Genomic DNA, 17,916 nt, shown 5'->3' on the forward strand with positions numbered 1-17,916 from the left:
GTGAAAGGCTCCTGCTAATTATTGACGCCCTCTGCTCTGCCTTGAGCAGCTGTCTCTCCCCATCATTTTGGTCCTAAGTGCCCCCTGCACTAGACCCCTGACGCTGGGCAACGACTGCAACCTGTTCTTTTGCTTGTTGCTTGCTTTCTGTGTCCCAGACAGGGGGACCAACTCCCCCATTTATGTGGGGCTCTCTCAGGCCAGGGATCGCCTCACCCTCACCCTTCAGACATCCGCGGCGCGAGAGATCTCAGTCAGCTCTTCCCCCTTAACCTTCTTTATAGCCTGAGAACACCAAAGAGGGAGGAGGGGCTTGGCTTTCGCTGGCTCGGCTTTAAAACATCATGGCTTTCTGTTCCATACGGGAGGACGGAGGCGCAGAGGGCCCAGCCCGCGGGGCGACTTTGGTAAAGTCCCTGGTCTCTTGCTGCATAGAAGAGGCTGGGGTGAGGGGAGACACCGTCGCGCGCTGCGAGGTCCCAGGCTGGACGGACCCGAGTCGGACAGTGTGCTACCTCGTTCCACCACCAGGAGGCGACTGTTCCCTCTGGCTTCCCCCCACCCCTTTGGGGATGCTGGTGGGGGTGGGAGAAGGGGATTGTGCGTGGGGAGGGAGGCCAGAAGAAAAAGGGTGTCGTGTGGAGACGCGCTAGGTGAAACAAGATCTAGGCCTGCGGTCGTGGGTCCAGAGCTTCATCTCTCTCTGCTGGGATTCCGGCGCGACGGGGAGGCTTTGGGGTCGCGAGTTCCCTTAGCGGAAGAAAGGGAGATGGGAAGGTTCCGCAGTTCAGGGGAGCAGTGAAAGCCGTGGGAACCACTTCCTCTCAGTTCCAAGGACAAGGATCTTGGAAACACCGCTGTCTTCCCAGGGATGTGCACCAACCACCTCGGTGGGGCCGGACTACAGAATTTAAGGTTGCAGTGAAACGGGGACAGGGCGGGGGTGGGTGGGGCAGAGAGGCAGCCGATTGGGGTTAACTGCATAGACAGGGACGGCGCCGAACTCCCTCTCCCAGCCCCCACGTGGACGAGCCCGGGATTCCCGGAATTTCCAGAGGGACATACCGAAGCGAGAGCGAGGGAAAGGGAGTAATAAAACTAGGTTTGTCTTTCCCGCTATCCCCCACCCCCACCCCGCCCGGGCGCCCCCTGCAGGCCGCCGTCCTCAGCACGTCTTCAGCACCTGTTGCAGATGGAGGCGCACGTCGGTGGCAGTTTCCCAGGGCACCACGTTGGCGCGGAAGGAGCTGGGCTCCGCCTTCTGCGCCTCCTGGATAAGGCGGTGCATGGGGTAGCCGCGGCGCGGGAAGGCCACGTCGCCGCCCGCCAGCAGCCCCATGGGGCAGAAGTCGTTGGCGCCGTCGCCCACATAGAAAAGGCGCTCGAAGTGCACGCCGTCGTGGGCCCGCTCGCGCAGGTAGTCGCTGAGCACCTTGTGCTTGCACATGTTGGCGGGGCAGCGCGCGCAGCTGTGCGTGTGGAAGGGCCTCAGCGCCAGCAGCCCCCGCGCGTCGGGCCCCGACGGGTTGCTGAGGATGCGACGGAACAGGCCATGGTGTCCCGCGGCGCGCAGCGCGCTCTCCACGCCGAAGGTGTTGGCGTCCGAGATGAGGATCACCTCGAAGCAAGAGCCTTGCTTGGCCACAAACTGCAGCAGGTCGCTCATGCCCGGCGACAGGGGGATGGCCTCATAGATGGCACGCAGGTCCCGCGGTCGCACGCCCTGCTCGCCCAGGTACTGGAAGACGCGCTGCATGTACTCGTTGTAGAAGCCCTCGCGGTAGGTGGCCCGCAGGCTGTCGGGGAGCCGCTGGCCCGGCGCGGCGCGCACGATGGAGTCGTCGCTGTTTTCATCCACGATGGTCTCGTCGAAGTCGAAGGTCAGGAGGAAGCGCGGCGCGCCCAGCGCGGCCATCCCGCGGTCCTGGGAGCAGGGGGGAGAGGAGCAGGAGGAGGAGGAGGAGGGAGCAAGCGAGAGGGGGCGCGGCGCGAGCCGGCCCGGGAGAGGCTGGTTAGCGGGCCACGGCCAGAGGCGCTGGCACATCCAAGACCTGAGGAGGACCCAAGGCAGGTTAAGGTAGGCAGAGGACCCCACGCCGCCGCCCCCGCCCCAGCCTTCCCTGCCCACCCCCATGTTGGCACCTCTCAGTGAACTGTGCTGGGGTTTATCCCCGGAAGACCGCCTTCTTCCTGAACCCAGAAGGGCTTCCTTGGCACCTATTTCTGCTAACTCCTCTGTGGGGCCACTGGGGCTTAACGGGGTCAGCTTAACGGAGGGGAGGAGCAGCTTCCAAGGGGTCACCCCTTTAGGTAGGTTTCTGGACCAGGCCGTTCTGGAGACTTCCAGTGACCCCCATTCTGGTTTGGAGCCCTCTCCACCCACTTCTTCCCTAACATATGTAGGCAAGGGAAACCAGGCATTCACCCAGATGAAGCAGCCTCCTCATTCCCTTTTTGGGCCACGCCCAGCTGATAGGACTGTGGACAATAAGGAGCCAGGCTCCAGGGAACACTCGTTGGTGTGAATGCCAGGTCTTTGGGCCTGGATCATGGCTAAGGGCTGGGCCTGGAGAGTTACGCGTCTGGACCTCTGCACTGGCCAGAGAACTGGGTTTTAGCTCTTGGAATAACCAGGTCACTGGGTTGACCCAGGAAGGCTCTCTGGGAGCTGCTTCCAGCCAGATGGCACTGGGCAAGGGTCCCAGGATGGGACACGGCTTCTCCAAGGAGTTTTAGGGCCCTGTGCGGACAGCTCATCACTAATCACTTGCCAGTTCCCTGGGAGGAACACGTCAGCGGGTGGGGTTTCTGCCAGAGTCCGAAGGAAGCGGGCAGCAGAAGCAGTGGGACTTGGGGAGATAGAAGCTTCCCGCGCCAGGCCGCGACATACCTGGGAGACAGGTGAGGGAGAGGAGAGAGAGCAGCGTGGCTGAAAAGGCAGAGCAGGAGGGAGCAAAGAGTGGGTACAGGACGGGGAAAGAGAAGGCTAGGAGAAGGTCATGCCAGGGGAGCCTGGAGACAGCACAGTGGGGATGCAGGGCTCTAGGAAGCAGAGACCTCGGGCCACAGTCCCACCTACAGAGGATGTGGGAGAGAATGGAGGCCAAGAGTGCAAGTGCGAGGCACAAAGGCAAGTGAGTGGAGGCCCCTTTTGCTTGGCAGAGGGGCAGAGAGCCAATCATGGACAGTTCCAGAATACCCACCACACTGCCTTTCACCCTCCTGGCCTCCCACCTCAGTCAGTCCAGACGGAACCACTCCTCCTCCTGGCTTCTTCCTAACTCGCTCTCTGATACTCCTGTGAGGTTTGTGGCCTGGCCCAGCTTGTGAAATGAAGTCCAAGCTCCCAGTGTCAGAGCTGGGGTGTGGACCTAGCTCTCTGCTTCCTTAATAGCACTGTCCCTTCAAACTCATCCCTAAGAGTCACGCTCTGGTCTCATGGACATCCATCTGGGAGTCTCAGCTGCTCAGGATCCCTGGAGTTGAGGTTGTAAAAGCATCAGGACCCCACACCTGGGATGGAAGCTTCCAGAGATTAGTGGAGGCCCAGTAGAGATGAGGGTAGGCCTAAAAGGGGCTGGAGAGGGCTCCTTCCACCCCGTGATGAGAAGGCGGTTGAGGCCTTAGCCTCAGAGACCCCTGGAGGTACCCACTTACCCTAGACAGGCATCGGAGACCAGTGACTGGAAAACACCCACTCATTGTCACTGCATCACCCTGGGCACCAACTGCAGAAGACTCCGTTGGCCTCCAGCCGTCGTCCAGAGCTCCTGACAACCACACAAGGTCTGTTGGAGGGCGCCAGCAGCTAGCCTTGTGTCCATCACTAATGCCCACCTGATTCTGTCTCCTCAGCTGAGCCCCCGGAGCCACTCCCAGGGGCTAAATAAAAACCCCTCAGATAAGCTCTGGGCTCACAGAGGGCAAAATCCTTGCGAGGTATCCCCCTACCAATCCCCTGTGTCATTTGAGAGGTTATAGTAACTGGAGACCCAGTGAGGTCAGCCGACTTACTCAAAGGTAAGTGGCAAAGACAGATCTCAAAACTGGAACTTAGGGTCTGAGACCAGTGCTTTTTCTCTTTTTCTCTTTTTCCTGGCCCCTTTCCTGTGTCAGGGTTTACATGTCACCAGCACACATGTTCTCCCACTGCTCGTCACAGTTTGCATGAATTCAGCAGATAAGAAGGGCCCAGAGAGGTTAAGGAGGCTGTACAGTGTCCCCGGGGAGACCTGGTTCATAAGCACCTGGCCACAGCCTTGGATGCTCTCTGCCCTTAAAGGGACAAGGGCAAATGTCGGGCTTACTGTACCACAGCTGGGGGCCGGGACCCCTGAGCATCCCAGACGATCTGGGACTGGCCTTCCTGGTGATTTCAGAGACCAGCAATCGGCCAGAAGTCAGTTTGAAATTTCTGTGGGGCTTTGCTATGTGGCTTTGGGGACAGGGATTGCCTTCGTGGGGGTTTCACCCACTCAGCTACAGAGGGCACCACCTACAGCTCCCAGGGCCTCCCCATGCCCCATCCCCGGCCCTCACCTTGGGGTTGAATGAGAGACTAGAAGCATCTGGGACAGATCTGGAAAGATACTGAGAACCAGGAGACTAGATGGGGAATCGAGCAAAGTCCTGGCTGGTTGCTGCCCTCTGGTGGTCATAGCAGATGACACTGGAAACCCCTGACTTTGTCAAGGTGACACTCTTCCCAGACTATCCCAGACCCTCAAGGAGCAGTTGTGGGGCCAGGAGATAGAGATTGGGACCTCCCAGGAACGGGGCACAGGTGAGAGGGCGGGCCTCTGTCATCTTGGAGCTACCACGCCCTAATCACAGGTGTGTTGAGCCCTTTTGATATGGATGGAAGTGGGTCTCAGGCTCTTCCTGGAAGAACTTTTCATCTAGAATTGGGAAGGGCAGCCAAAGCTGAATGGGGAGAGGGGACAGAAAAAGGTGGGAGCTAGGGGAGAGGTCAAGGAGACGATGGGTGAGAAAACATGGGGACACTGGAATGGCATGTTTTGGAGGATGGGAAGGCTCTTCCCAGGCCCTATCTGGAGGGAGTTCCAAACTCCCAGGATCCTGCCTGATAGCCCCTGTCTGCTCCTAGGCCCAGTGAATTTGAGGGGAAAGGCCAGCGGACGCCACTTCTATGATAAAAGCAAGCAGCCCCTCGGCACACACAGACTAGAGCAGGGCTCCGGGAAAAGGGAGTGGGAGATAGAAAGATACACAGGCTCTTCAAGCAGCCACCCAGAGACCAACTTGCATCCCACAGAAAAGGGCCACTCAGAGACCAACTTTCATCCCACAGAAAAGGGCCTCCTGGGTTTGCCCTTGTTTCTTTTTTTCTTTTCTTTTCTAAAAATTTGGTGGAATCGTCTACTGACTTTCAATCATATCCCAAACTTCTCAATCATTAGAGCAAAAGACATAATTATGGTTTTTTTTTCATCTAATAATACTATTGAGGGAACAACATTTGTTGTTTAGTGAGTTGCCCTTGTTTCTTTTAGGCCCCAGAGCAGAAAGCCTGGCATCCTGAGTTTCTTCCCCCAGAAAGAGAAGGCTGTGCTGCTACCCCGCCCTTACCCCAGAGTAATCAGTGGCCCCCCAGGCCCCACCGGCATCTGGGACTCATGACATTCAGTAAGTTTACTCACCTCTGGCAGCTTTGTCCTAAGTGACCAAATTCTTTTGTGGTCACCAAAAAGAGTCCCTCAGAGAAAAGGGGGACAGGATGTCTGAGCTTCTCTAGATGGCTAGAGCATAGAGAGGAGAGAGGAGTTTCTCTGGGGCCCCAGGGAGTCCATATTCTAGTCCCACTTAAAAGCAGTGCTTGCCTCCCTGATGCCACGTCAGATCACTGGATTCCTCCTTGTTTCCTCCTGCCTTTGACAAAAATGCTTTAGATGACATTTGTGGGAATGCGGTTGGGGGAGGGAAAAATGGTTTGAAAGTCCTCCTCCCCTCCCCCATGAGGTGTGGGGAGCCCACAGGACAGTTCGGGGACAGTTTACCCCAGGAAACATGGAGGGTAAGGATTGAGGTGGGGAGGGAGGGCCCTGCAGATACCATAGTTACAAGCCCCTGCCCAAGACCAGATCTTCTCTATCAATCACTAGGAACTGGATCCCACAACTAAACTGAAGTTTTCTCCATCTCCAAGACTGTATTCCCAGCTTCACCATGGTCTCTTCCTTCTAACCACCACCAGCAGCAAATAGGAAAAGTGGAGGCCCAGAGAGGTCAAGCTAACATCCCTGGAGGTCACAGAACATCAGTTGCAGAATTAGAACTTAGGAGTCCCTGGTGCCCCTTGGTGGAGTTGCAGCCAGAGCTCCCCCTCTTGTCCTGGAGACCCCCTTGGGCTGTGAGTAAGCTGGCCCTGAGGACCTGGAGCCCTGGTGTCAGTGAAGAAGCTGTGACCAGGAGTCCCCTCTGGGCCCGCCCTGCCTGGGTGGACAAGCTGGAAGGGGATCCTCCGTGGACAGGGAGGTGGCAGCTGCCGGTGGATTGGGGGGAGAGATATTTTTAGAGGTGGCTGGAAAGCAGGCATCCTGGCACACCCCCAGCTGGCGGGTGCTTCGCTCCAATGCGGGGCAGTGGGGGGGCGGTGCGCAGCTCGGGGAGCCCAGGGGACTAGTGAGTGGCGGGGAGCAAGGGGGCACAGATTCCTTCGCTTTGCCTGAGTCAGGGACAGAGGGATATCCCGGCACCTCGTTCCTGGGGTAGGAGAAAGGAGGAAGGCTCATTTCTCCGCTCCAGGGACTCCCCCACTGACACACGTGAAGGAGCGCCCTCAAACTCCACACAGCCCCCACCCCACACTGGGACCCCAGCCCTCCCCTACCTCGGGGAGCCCAGGACTCACGTGGGGAGCGGCAGCGGCAGAGGTCTGTCCCGGCTTAGTTTGGAGTGTAAAGTGAGGAGAGGGGCTAGCTGAGGTATTTGGGCGCAGGATGGGGCAAGGGGTGCTTACGGGAATTGGAGGGGACGCGGTGTCTTATCCACCCCCGGATTTCTGGGCTCCGGCTCACGAGTCCCTCCAGTTCCGAGGGGCCGTGGATGATGTGCGTCTGGGCGGTCCCCTCCACCTGCCCCCCATCCCCCCGGGCCGCCGCCGCGTCCCCTTTAAATGCCCGGGAGCCGGAGCCGTAGCCGCGGCCGGTGCTGCGGCTGCCGCAGCACCCGGGCCCACCGCAGTCCCCCCACGTCACAAGCGACTGTCCAATCACAGCGGCGCCGGCTCACATCAAAGGGGCGGGCCGCCTGCGGGACACGCCTCCAGGCCGCCCCGCAGGCTACCGGAGCGCTAGCGAAGGTGGGGTTGCGCGCAGGGAGAGAGGGGAGGAGAGGGGAGATGGAGCGCATCCCTCCGGAGGAGCGTGGGTGGGGGGCACCCTTGCTGGAGCGGCTGCGGGGCTCTGCGTGAGTCCCCGCCCACACACCCAGAAGTGTCAGGGCTGTGCCTTCAGGGCGCCGAGCCCTGAAATTTGCAGAAATGCACTCCTACCTCCAGCCCCCATTCCCTTTTTCGCTCCTAAGCCAAGCGGTAGGCACCGTTGGACCCAGACCAGGGAAAGCAGTGCCTCCCCTCACGTACGCCTGGCTCGGTCCTCCGCGCGGAGTCGCGGCACCTCGCCTCTTGGGACCCTTCCTCGGGTTACAGGGGATCGAAGGGGAAGGGGCCCTTCCACACCCCACCCCATAAACACTGATTTAAGGACCCAACTGTTTGCCCTTTGCAAGTGGTGTTGTAAATAAAAAACCCACTTTCTCTCCTGCTTCCTGAGAGTCAGTGCCTAGCCACACTCCCCTGTGTCCCCCCTTCCCCCAACCCAGTCTCCCCCCCACCACCCCGCCCAGCTCCGTCCGCCCTGCAGCCGGATAGTTGAGGAGAAGCTTCTGTTTCTACAGTAGAGACCCGAAACTTATATATACTGGGAGCGTACTATGAACAGGGCACACTGTACGAGGTTGCTACACTTGCCGTTGAATATTCACAACCGGAGAAATTATTTGCCTGAGTTCAAACATAGGCGCGCCTGGCCCTCGGGGTCACAAAGGAGCTGTGTGGGTGCAGAGCTCAGGCGCCCCCAGGCCTGGGTCTGAATCTCCCCCTGCTCCACTCCTCCAGGAGAGCCCGCGGGTGGGAAGGCCCTGTGTGATCTGGCAGCCGGTGGCGCTGGAAACCAGCGATGGAACAAGGGTCCATAAGGAATTATCCTGTGCGGGGCACTAGTGTGGACAGGACAAGGGTGTGCTGCGTTTCTGCACGTACAAAGGAGAACGAAGGCCTTGAAGCTGCTTAAAAACCTTTGACCTTAACTTCCAGCGCCCCAGCTCCTTCATTGGCTTGCTGCTCATGTCCCTGTCAACACTGCCCACCCTCTCTTCTGGCATTGCAGCACCCCTGATGTTTTTCAGGGACTTCCCTCCTCAGGAATGCACCTGCCGCACTTGCTGGGGGAGTCCGGCCTCTGTTGAGGTCTTGAAGCTCCTTTGATTATACTGATCCCCCGTGTGTCACCAGAGCACGTGGGAAATGCTGTTGGTATATTTCCGTGGGTCAGCTCACGGAATCCTCACCACTCTGTGAGATGGTGCATGGCTCCTTTTGCTGATGGGAAATCAAGGCACGAAGAAGGGAGCTTGGCCAGGGTCATCCAGCAGGTGAATGGTAGAGCTGGGCTTCCAGCCTGGTTAGTTTTTTTTTGTTTGTTTTTTTTGTTTTGTTTTGTTTTTTTAAATTTGTCAGAGATAGAGCACCTGCACAAGCAGGAGGAGTGGTAGGCAGAGGGAGAAGCAGGCTCCCCACTGAGCAGGGAGCCCAAAGAGGGACTCGATCCCAGCACTTTGGGATCATAACCTGAGACATGATCATGACACCCAGGTGTCCCCCAGCCTGGCTGCCTTAACCTTTGCCCCACACGGGTCCCCTTCTTCAGCGTCTGCCACCCCTTCTCTCCTGTCACCAACAGGAGGGCAGAGACCACGCTTGCCTTATGCATTAGTGTCCTGCTGCACACAGTGGGCTTTGGATGTTTGTTATTGAATGAAACACGTCTTCTGCTGTGTTGGGCTGGACCTATCACTCCGTTTGTGTCTCCTCATTTCATCTTCTCACTAACTGGTCGCTCCAGGATTATCCCCCTTTTCCGCAGGGAACTGAGGCTCTGAGAGATCAAGTAACCCGCCAGAGTCCCATGCCCCCAAGGCGGCACCAGATTCAGATTCTGACCCTCATGATTAGGATTAACATCCTTTCAGCTGATTCCCAAAATCACCACGGGGGCTGAGGGTTCGGCGGGCAGGTAACTTTCTGTTGTGGCCAAAGCCAGTCCTTACTGGCTACCTCTGCCTTCCAGCCCTGGGGGTATTAGAGCCCCAGGAGCTCTCCGCAAGGTGCATCTGTGGAATAAATCTAGAAACTCCCAGTTCCCTCTGCGCTCAAGGTTTCTGGACACAATCCTGTATCTTAAACCCGCGCCTCTCATTGTGCCAATGAGCACAGCTGGGCAGTTGGGACAAGTTGGAATGATCACTGTGTGTCTAAGAGGGCGGACAGGAAAGGGAAGGGGGAATCCTACCTCCCACCTCACCCCCTCCCCTGCCCAGCAGGGTGAGGCACTGCCCAGCATCAGCTGCAGAGCTTCCTCCCTTTCCTGCAGGTTTCACCTGAGAACTCCGTCAGTCAGTCTGGCCCAGAGCTTGCGGGGACGGGTCATCTGAGGCGACAGAGACAGGAGTCTCAGGGAAAGCCTGATTCAGGTGGCCAGGGATGGGGGCTCTCCAGTTGGCCTTGACAAAGAGGGTGTGACTCTCCTCCTAAGGTTTTGGCAATAGAGCCTGGGAGGCCAGGAATCAGGATGGGGGACTCTGGCTCTCCGACAAGCCTGGTAGAGGGAGAGGCAGTGGCGGAAGGGGAGGGGCACATGGTCTTGTTCCTCCCAACTCGGCATCTTGCGGAGGGAGAGAGGGACTTCAGTGCCGGGAGCATCATCCCTATAGCAGCCCTGGCCAGTGGATTTAGTATTCTCATTTTACATATAAGAAAGCAGAAGGGTGGGGACATTAAGAAAGTGCCTTGCCCAAGGCCACTGTTTTAGCAAGTGGCGGTCATCAGCTCCACTGTGGAGGCCTGCACTTCTCTGTCTGGAGGAGGCTGAGGGCCTTCAGTGACCTGGCGACCTGGGCAGGTGGGTTCAGCGCCAGAGCCACCAGGAGGGCCCTGTTATAGTCTGACTCTAATCCCACTTGCTGGGATAGTTCCTCTCCTTTGGCTTCTAAGGCACCCTCCTTCTATGTAACGGCTTCCTGAGACTTGAAATCCGTCATGCCATTTCCTCCGTTTTTTTTGCAAATGTCCCATTAAAGATGACAAGGTGAATTTGGTCTCTGCCTGCCTCGTGACTGTCCCTGTTACTTCTTGCATCCTCTCCCACTCACTGTGTAAGAGACTTCTTTCAGACTTTCAAATGTGCTACCACCGGCCCTTTGCACTCACCATGGGCTCTTTCCAGAGTACTTCCCACTGCATCCATCCCACTGAATTCAGGGCTCAGCTCATCTGTCACTTCTAAAAGGAAACTTGTCCTGCCCAGGCACCCTCCCTCTCTTATACACACCTCCACAGCACCCTGGGCTCTTCCTGGATGATTGATTAAAATCTTTTTCCCTCAGACTATCAGCTCCACGATGATGGGACCAGAGTGGGTTTGCTCCCGATGATGTCCCCGGCACCTGGCGCCGGCCCTGGTCTGGAGTAGCTGCTCAAAAACCATTTGTTGCCTGAATGTTTATAAGACTCAGTCTCAGCTACTTAGGTGGGGGGTGGCCTTAGGCTGGAATGACCCCATACAAGCTACCTCCCTTATCCTGGGCCATCTGACTGGAGATATGCTAACGAAGGAAGGGCTGGCAGCTCAGCTTCTCCTGAGCAACCCGCTCCAAGGAGGAACCTTCCCATCCCCCAGGCAGTTCTGTGCTGTTGGGAGCTAGAGAAAATGCACCCTAGAATAAGAGTCCAACCAAAGGGAGAGTCCCTGGTATGTTCAGTAGGCTTTGAAATTTACAAAACACTGTCCGTAATTCACGTTATTTTCCTGATGAGGAAGGTGAAGCAGAGAGAGGTCAGGGGACAAGTGCAAAGTTGGCTAAGGCAACGCTCGAAATGCAGGTCTTTCGAAACCAGCCAGTTTTTCTGAGGGCGTTGTGTTGCACCAGGGGGGAGAAGATGCACTGCCTGCTAGCAAAGCTGCCAAGAGCCTGGGCTTTTGTTCTTTTTTATTCGTCCATCCATGTAGGCACACATGCACTCATTTTTTCAGGAGACGCAGGCTCCGGTCTTGCCTCCGCGGGGGCCCCAGTCGAGCGTTCGGGAACAGTGGTCCCCCTGTGAATGGCCTGAGCTTGCTGGAGATACTTTTTTGTGTTTACATATAAATGTGCATTTTTCATGTCAACTTTCAAAAGGTTCTCTGACACCACTTATCCTTCCCTCCCCCTCTGCGAAAATTGTTAAGAACCACTGGTGTCACACAGGCTAACTCCGTATAAATGGACAGCAGTCTGCGGGCTCATCAGCCTGTCCTGCCCGTTCGGGTGACTGAGGCCCCAGCACGTGACCATCTCTGGCTCCCAAGAGATGAACCTGGTGTCTGGACCACATGAGTCATCCACTGGCCCCGCCGACCTGGGACAGAGGCTCTCAGCCATGGCTCTGGGGAGAGAACCCCACGGAAACACACACACATGCGCACACACACGTACCCAACATCCCCAGCTCTATAACTCCTGACTCCAGGAAGCTACTTTGGTTTTGGTTCTTTCCCTCCAATATGAGTGACACACAACACTGCCCACAGGGGTGACATTTGCTGAGGGCTTGAGTGTGTCAGACTCTGTGATGCCTCCCTCCTCGCCCCCCCGCTTTTTAAAAAATTTGTATTTAAATTCTAGCTGGTTAACATCCTCCTAGTCTTTTATTTATTTATTTATTTTTTACAGATTTTTATTTATTTGACAGACAGATCACAAGTAGGCAGAGAGGCAGGCAGAGAGAGAGAGGAGGAGGAGGCAGGCTCCCTGCTGAGCAGAGAGCCCATTGTGAGGCTCAATCCCAGGACCCTGAGATCACGACTCGAGCCTAAGGCAGAGGCTTTAACCACTGAGCCACCCAGGCGCCCCCTCCTAGTCTTTTTAAATCCCCACAACAGGCCTCTGAGTGGAGGAACTTGCTCAAGGCCTGGAAGAGGCAGACATGGACGTGGGATGGGCGTCGAGGAGAGCTCAGTGTGTTTAAGATCCTTTGGGATGGGGCTCCTACTAGCCCCTTTTGGGAACGAAGCCTAGATGCATTCTGCGGGAGTCAGTCTTTCTTTCTTTCTTTCTTTCTTTCTTTCTTTCTTTCTTTCTTTCTTTCTTTCTTTCTCTTTCTACAATTTCTTGAGCATCTCCTATATGCTGGGGATGTGTGGGGGCTTAGTAGCTGGCCTCCAAAATGGCTCTGATGAGGCCCCCATCCCAGTGTCCACACCCTCCGGCAGCCCCCCGCTCCAAATACTGTGCCAGGGTGAGTGTGCGTGGCCCATGGCGTGGGGCAGGGCTCTTCCAGTGTGGGTTATGACAGACTGCGCTTGGTTAAGACACAGGAGCGCTCTCTTACTCTCTTGTTCCCCCTCAGCTGCCCTGCTGTGGACAGCCCTGGCCCTGCGGGGGGGAAGCTCACAAGGCAAGGAGCTCAAGCCTCGAGCCAGCAGCCAAGGCAGACACGAGGCCCGGCAACAACTACACGAGTGAGTCTGGGTGCAGCCCCTGAGCCCGGGTCAGGCTCTGAGATGACAATAATCTTGACAGGACTCTTGGCTCCCAGACACTGTGGAGATAATACACACTAGTTTGAGGCTGCTGAATTTTTAGGGTCATCCATTACACAGCAAGAGAGAACCAGAGATACATCTGCAACACAATTGCCAAGGTTCTCGCATTCTATTGAAGGAGGCAGCCAGTGGAAGGAAGGAAGGAGGAAGGGAGTGGGGGGAGAGGGAAAGAACCCAGTATGTCATATAGCAGGAAGTGCTATGGAGACAAATAAAGTAGGGAATGGTTGGGGGAGTGGGGGAGGGAGCTTGCTTAAAAAGGGTGGCTAGGGAAAGTCTGACTGATAAGGGGCCAGTTAAGCAAAGACCTGAGGGAGGTGAGCCTTGTAGAAATCTGAGGGGAAAGAACTTCAGGCAGCATGAACAGCATGTTCAAAGGCCCTGGGGTGGAAGCACATCTAGATCATGTCACCTACCCAGTGCACAGACTTTGTCTGTTTGGCTACTAGATTGACTGTCTTCACCAGGCCTGTCTTTGACCATCTCATCCTATGGCCTCCAGGAGTGGGGAAGTGGCATGCTGGGCCCCCACTGCTCTCTGGTTCTCTCCCTAAAAGGCTTGGGCCCTCGACCTTGGCTCTGTGGCTGTATTCCTAGGACTGGGTCTCATGTTCTCAGGAGGTGGAAGTAACTGCAGCGACAGATCTTCCCAGCCTTCAGTCAGGGCAGGTGATCTGGGGCAAATCCAAGTGAGACTGCAGGACGAGAGAAGTGATGGAGGAAATGCAGTTGGGACACAGAAATACTCCAATTTCAGAAGTCCTCCAATAATGCATGGGGCTAACTGGTAGAATCATCTAGTTCCATCCTGTTGCTGTAATTGTAGGTTATTCTTTGCCATTTACCTGTTTGGAGCAAGCAAGATACGAAGGGTGTCTCTGTGTCCTAGCAGAAGTGCCCAAAGCTGCTGATTTGATACGCACACCCGCTTTGCCTCTTGGTAACAGATGTATTGCTTGGTAAGACCTGAGGGCTGCCTCTTTCTGTGCCCTCCTCCCGCTCAACCCAGGGATGCCTGCCTTGTCCTACAGTGCGTCCTCAGAGCCTCTCAGGCCTTCCCAAGCAGGCCCATGGCCATAGCAACCGTATTTTCCAGAGATCAGGGCAGTGAGCACGAGGTGATAGGTAGAGGACACAAACACAGAGAGCTGAAGATGGGGATTCTGGGGAGAATGAAGTGGCACAAGTAGCAATGAGCTCTCCAAGAGACCCACTCATCCCCCAAAGGGCAGAGAAACTGTTCATTTATTCATTCATGCATTCTTTCAACAAATTTTTCTTAAATCTATTGTATGTCAGGACTGGGCTTGGTGCTGGAGAAGCAATGTGAACAGGACAGAGTTCCTGCCATGGGATGCTTCAGGTCTCCTGGGGAGACAGACAGGTGCATCAGCGGGGGTCTGGTGATTCTGGTAAACATGGGAGGGACACCCATCACAGCTCAAGGGGAGGACGAGAGAGGAGTGTATAGGTGTGTTGATGTCAGGGGAAGGTTCCATGAAAAGTGACAATGACTTCTTCTTCTTCTTTTTTTAAAGATTTTATGTATTTGTAAGAGACAGAAAGAAACAGAGAGCACAGGGCGGGTAGGAGCAGAGGCAAAGGGAGAGGGAGAAGCAGGCTCCCCACTGAGCAGGGAGCCCTACCCAGTGCTCCATCCCAAGCATGACACGAGTCAAGGGCAAACGCTTAGCCAAGGGAGCCACCCAGGTGCCCCAAGAAATGACTTCTAAGCCAAGACCTGCGGCATGAGTAGGAGTTAGAGGAAGAGGAAAACTATATCCAGGCAGAGAGAGAGCTTATGCAAAGGTCCTGAGGCGAGAGAGGTGGGTAGAAAGAGCAGAAGGTGGAGGGTCTCGTGAGCTTCATCCCTAAGGGCCATGGGGAACCACGGAAGGTTTGGAGCTTAGGACGGACACAATCACATCTGTGTTTTAGAGAGATCACTTTCGTTGCTGTTACTGACTGCTCCTCCTCCTTTTCGTGGCCCTGTGGCCAAGCAGGGGCCTTGGGGGAGAGTGCAGCCTAGGCCAGCCCAGTTCTCAGAGTGCTGGGGGGATAATGGCAGGCTCTTCTCTCTTCGGCATCCCTACCACACCTCAGCAGACTTTGGGGTCAGGTTCTGAGGGCTGCTATATTGGGCTCTTGCGGGAGAGGGTTCCATTCCGCCGCTGTCCACAGTGGGCCGGCTGCCCCCCAGATTGAGGGGTTATTTGTATCTTCTGGGTGGCGGGGCCTCCTCCCCAGAGCCATGGAACCCAAGATAACAGGGCAGCCTGGGAGCTGTTTATGAAAAGGCGGTCTAGGAGGGGGTGGGCAGAGCCCATGGGGACGGGGACTGCTGCCACAGATAGCAACTGGGGCGGGGAAGGCTGTGTAAATTACAGCTCCCGGAATAGAAGGGCCCAGAGGGAGTGGCGGGGCATCGTACCAGGGAAGCACTGGCGGCCGGCCAGGCCTGACCAGGCTCTGGGCCCCGCCGCAGGCAGAGGTGGGGTGGCCCCAGGGCTGGTGGCAGGGAGGTTCCTGGGGTTTGGGAGAGAACCTACCTGGGGTGACCTTCCGGGAGGGGTGAGGGCCATGAGCGGAGGGCAAGGCTGGGCTAAGGGAGGGGGTCTTGCCTGCCCCTGAAAGAGAGGATATTTCACAAGTGAGCCAGAGACCCTGTAAAAAGAACTAGGATGGGGATGCCTGGGTGGCTCAATCTGTTAAGCATCTGCCTTCAGTTCAAGTCATGATCTCAGGGTCCTGGGATCGAGCCCCGCCTCGGGCTCCTTGCTCTGTGGAGAGCCTGCTTCTCCCTCTGCTTGAGCTCTGTCTCTCTCTCTGACAAATAAATAAATAAAATCTTAAAAAAAAAAAATAACAAGAATGGCAGGCATCATCACAGCAGCTAGGTTAGGCAGTGCTCTGAGCGGCAGTGTACAGCAGGTCTCCCTCATGGCTCTCTGTGACGTAGGTATTATGAGACCCACTTTATAGATGAGGATACTGAGCCCATTGAGGTCAAGTATGGGCCAACTAGGGCTAGTGAGTAATAGACTTAAGATGCAAACCCAGGTTTGTCTGACTTCAAAGCTCGGGCTGAGTCAGGGAGGCTGTTGGAAACCTTTGTCTCCCGGGCTCAGTTTTCTCCTCTTTCTCACGGATCACAGCTTCTTGCTCTGGACCAGCCTCCAGAGCTGTAGGGATCACACGGGGACAGCGTGGTGTGCTGGGGAGAGCTGCAGGTTGGAAGGCCTGGCTGAAGTGTGTGACCTACCCACTGCCTCTGTTTCTTTATCTGTAAAATGGGGATCATTGTAGGTAACTCAGAGGGTCCTCAGCGAAGCTAATGAGAATATCTACATGTGAAAGTATTTGTATTTTTGAAGGCAGATTATAAACTGGAAGGAGCCACATTTCAAGTGATTAGGATGTGAAAGCCCAGTACTTACAAAGGCAATGATTTCCAGTTCACTAGGGGAGCTCACAACATCTTCCTTTGCTTAATTTTTTTTTTAAAGATTTTTTATTTATTTGTCAGAGAGAGAGGGAGAGAGAGCAAGCACAGGCAGACAGAATGGCAGGCAGAGGCAGAGGGAGAAGCAGGCTCCCCGCCGAGCAAGGAGCCCGATGTGGGACTCGATCCCAGGACGCTGGGATCATGACCCGAGCCGAAGGCAGCTGCAGCTTAATTTTTTATTTTATTTTTTATTTTGTTTTATTTAGAAGTTTTTATTTGTTTGACACAGAGGGAGTCAGCGAGAAAGGGGAACACAAACAGGGGGAGTAGGAAAGGGAGAAGCAGGCTCCCCACTGAGCAGGGAGTCTGATGCAGGACTCGATCCCAGGACCCCGGGACTGTGACCTGAGCCGAAGGCAGATGCTAAACTACTGAACCACCCAGGTGCTGCCCCTTTACTTAATTTTAAATTTTTTAAAAGATTTTATTTTATTATTTATTTGACAGACAGAGATCACAGTAGGTAGGGTGGGGAGGAAGCAGGCTCCCCGCTGAGCAGAGAACCCAATGTGGGGGGCTCAATCCCAGGACCCTGGGATTATGACCTGAGCCGAAGGCAGAGTCTTTAACCCACTGAGCTACCCAGGTGCACCCCCTTTTACTTAAATTTTAAAAAGATTTTATTTATTTATTGGGGGGGAGGGGCAGAAGGAGAGGAAGAGAGAAAATCTCAAGCAGACACCACACTGAGCATGGAGCCCAATGCAGGGCTTGATCTCATGACCCTGAGATTATGCCCTGAGCTGAAATCAAGAGTTGGATGCTTAATGCACTGAGCCACCCCAGTGCCCCCTGGAACATCCTCCTTTAAAATGAGGATTCAGGGACGCCTGCCTGGTTAGCTCAGTTGGTAGAGCATGTGACTTTTGGTCTCAAGGTCATTAGTTCAAGCCCTACCTTGGGTGTAGAGATCATACATATAAAAACTTAAAAAAAAATTAAAGTAAAATGAGGAATCGCCCCTTTGTTTATCCTTGGTAGATATTCAGTTTTCCTATAGGTTATGGCTTAAAGCAAGGCACACCTGCATTTAAAAAAATTTATTATTACTTATTTATGTATTTACTGGTGAAGGTTTAGTGCCTTGAAACTGTATTCCTCTACTGCTATACCCAAGGTGCTGATGCTGAGGACTATCCCTTCCCCCGCAACCCCCAAGTTCCCAGCACCACCAGCAGTTTCCTGGGCTAGGGGGTCTCCAAACAGAGACATAGGTTTGGGCTGGATGACGCTTGTCCCCAGGCTACTACTGTTGGCTTTCTGAGCCTCCTGCCCTGCCCTGTGGGTTACTTAATGTCATGTAAGATCCTCTGGTCTGCCCCAGGGGAAGTGCTGCAAGGAACCTCAGAGACTAGAACTTGCTGAATCATCTGCGGAGCCAAGGGCAGATTAAGGGGACTGAGTCCTGGAAAAGGAGGTGACACCTGTCTGGCATCCTCACCAACGCTCCCCTCAGGCCTGACTGCCTCCTCTCTCTTTCTCCCAAGCACCATGCTGGGAGTGGGGAACCACACCTTCCACCTGCTGATA

The 17,916-nt window shown here is 55.3% G+C and overlaps 1 protein-coding gene across 21 annotated transcripts; it reads right to left on the reverse strand.

The window, feature by feature from the left end:
* Positions 1–261: 261 nt before the first annotated feature.
* On the reverse strand, positions 262–7,207 carry PHOSPHO1 (phosphoethanolamine/phosphocholine phosphatase 1). 21 transcript variants are annotated; one of them, XM_047706609.1, is made up of 5 exons: positions 6,980–7,112; positions 5,661–5,759; positions 3,658–3,770; positions 2,772–2,890; positions 262–2,051 (listed from the first exon to the last, which is right to left on the reverse strand). In XM_047706609.1, the coding sequence occupies exons 3-5, from the start codon at positions 3,700–3,702 to the stop codon at positions 1,166–1,168; spliced, it is 1,050 nt and encodes a 349-aa protein (XP_047562565.1). In that variant the 5' UTR covers positions 3,703–3,770; positions 5,661–5,759; positions 6,980–7,112; the 3' UTR covers positions 262–1,165. The 21 variants fall into 21 exon arrangements, with proteins under 21 accessions (XP_047562565.1, XP_047562561.1, XP_047562558.1 ...); XM_047706605.1 differs by having other exon boundaries at positions 5,661–5,885; positions 6,980–7,101; XM_047706602.1 differs by having other exon boundaries at positions 5,661–5,889; positions 6,980–7,089.
* Positions 7,208–17,916: the final 10,709 nt, after the last annotated feature.

The sequence above is a fragment of the Lutra lutra genome, chromosome 16, assembly GCF_902655055.1.
Source record: "Lutra lutra chromosome 16, mLutLut1.2, whole genome shotgun sequence".
Classification (NCBI taxonomy): domain Eukaryota; kingdom Metazoa; phylum Chordata; class Mammalia; order Carnivora; family Mustelidae; genus Lutra; species Lutra lutra.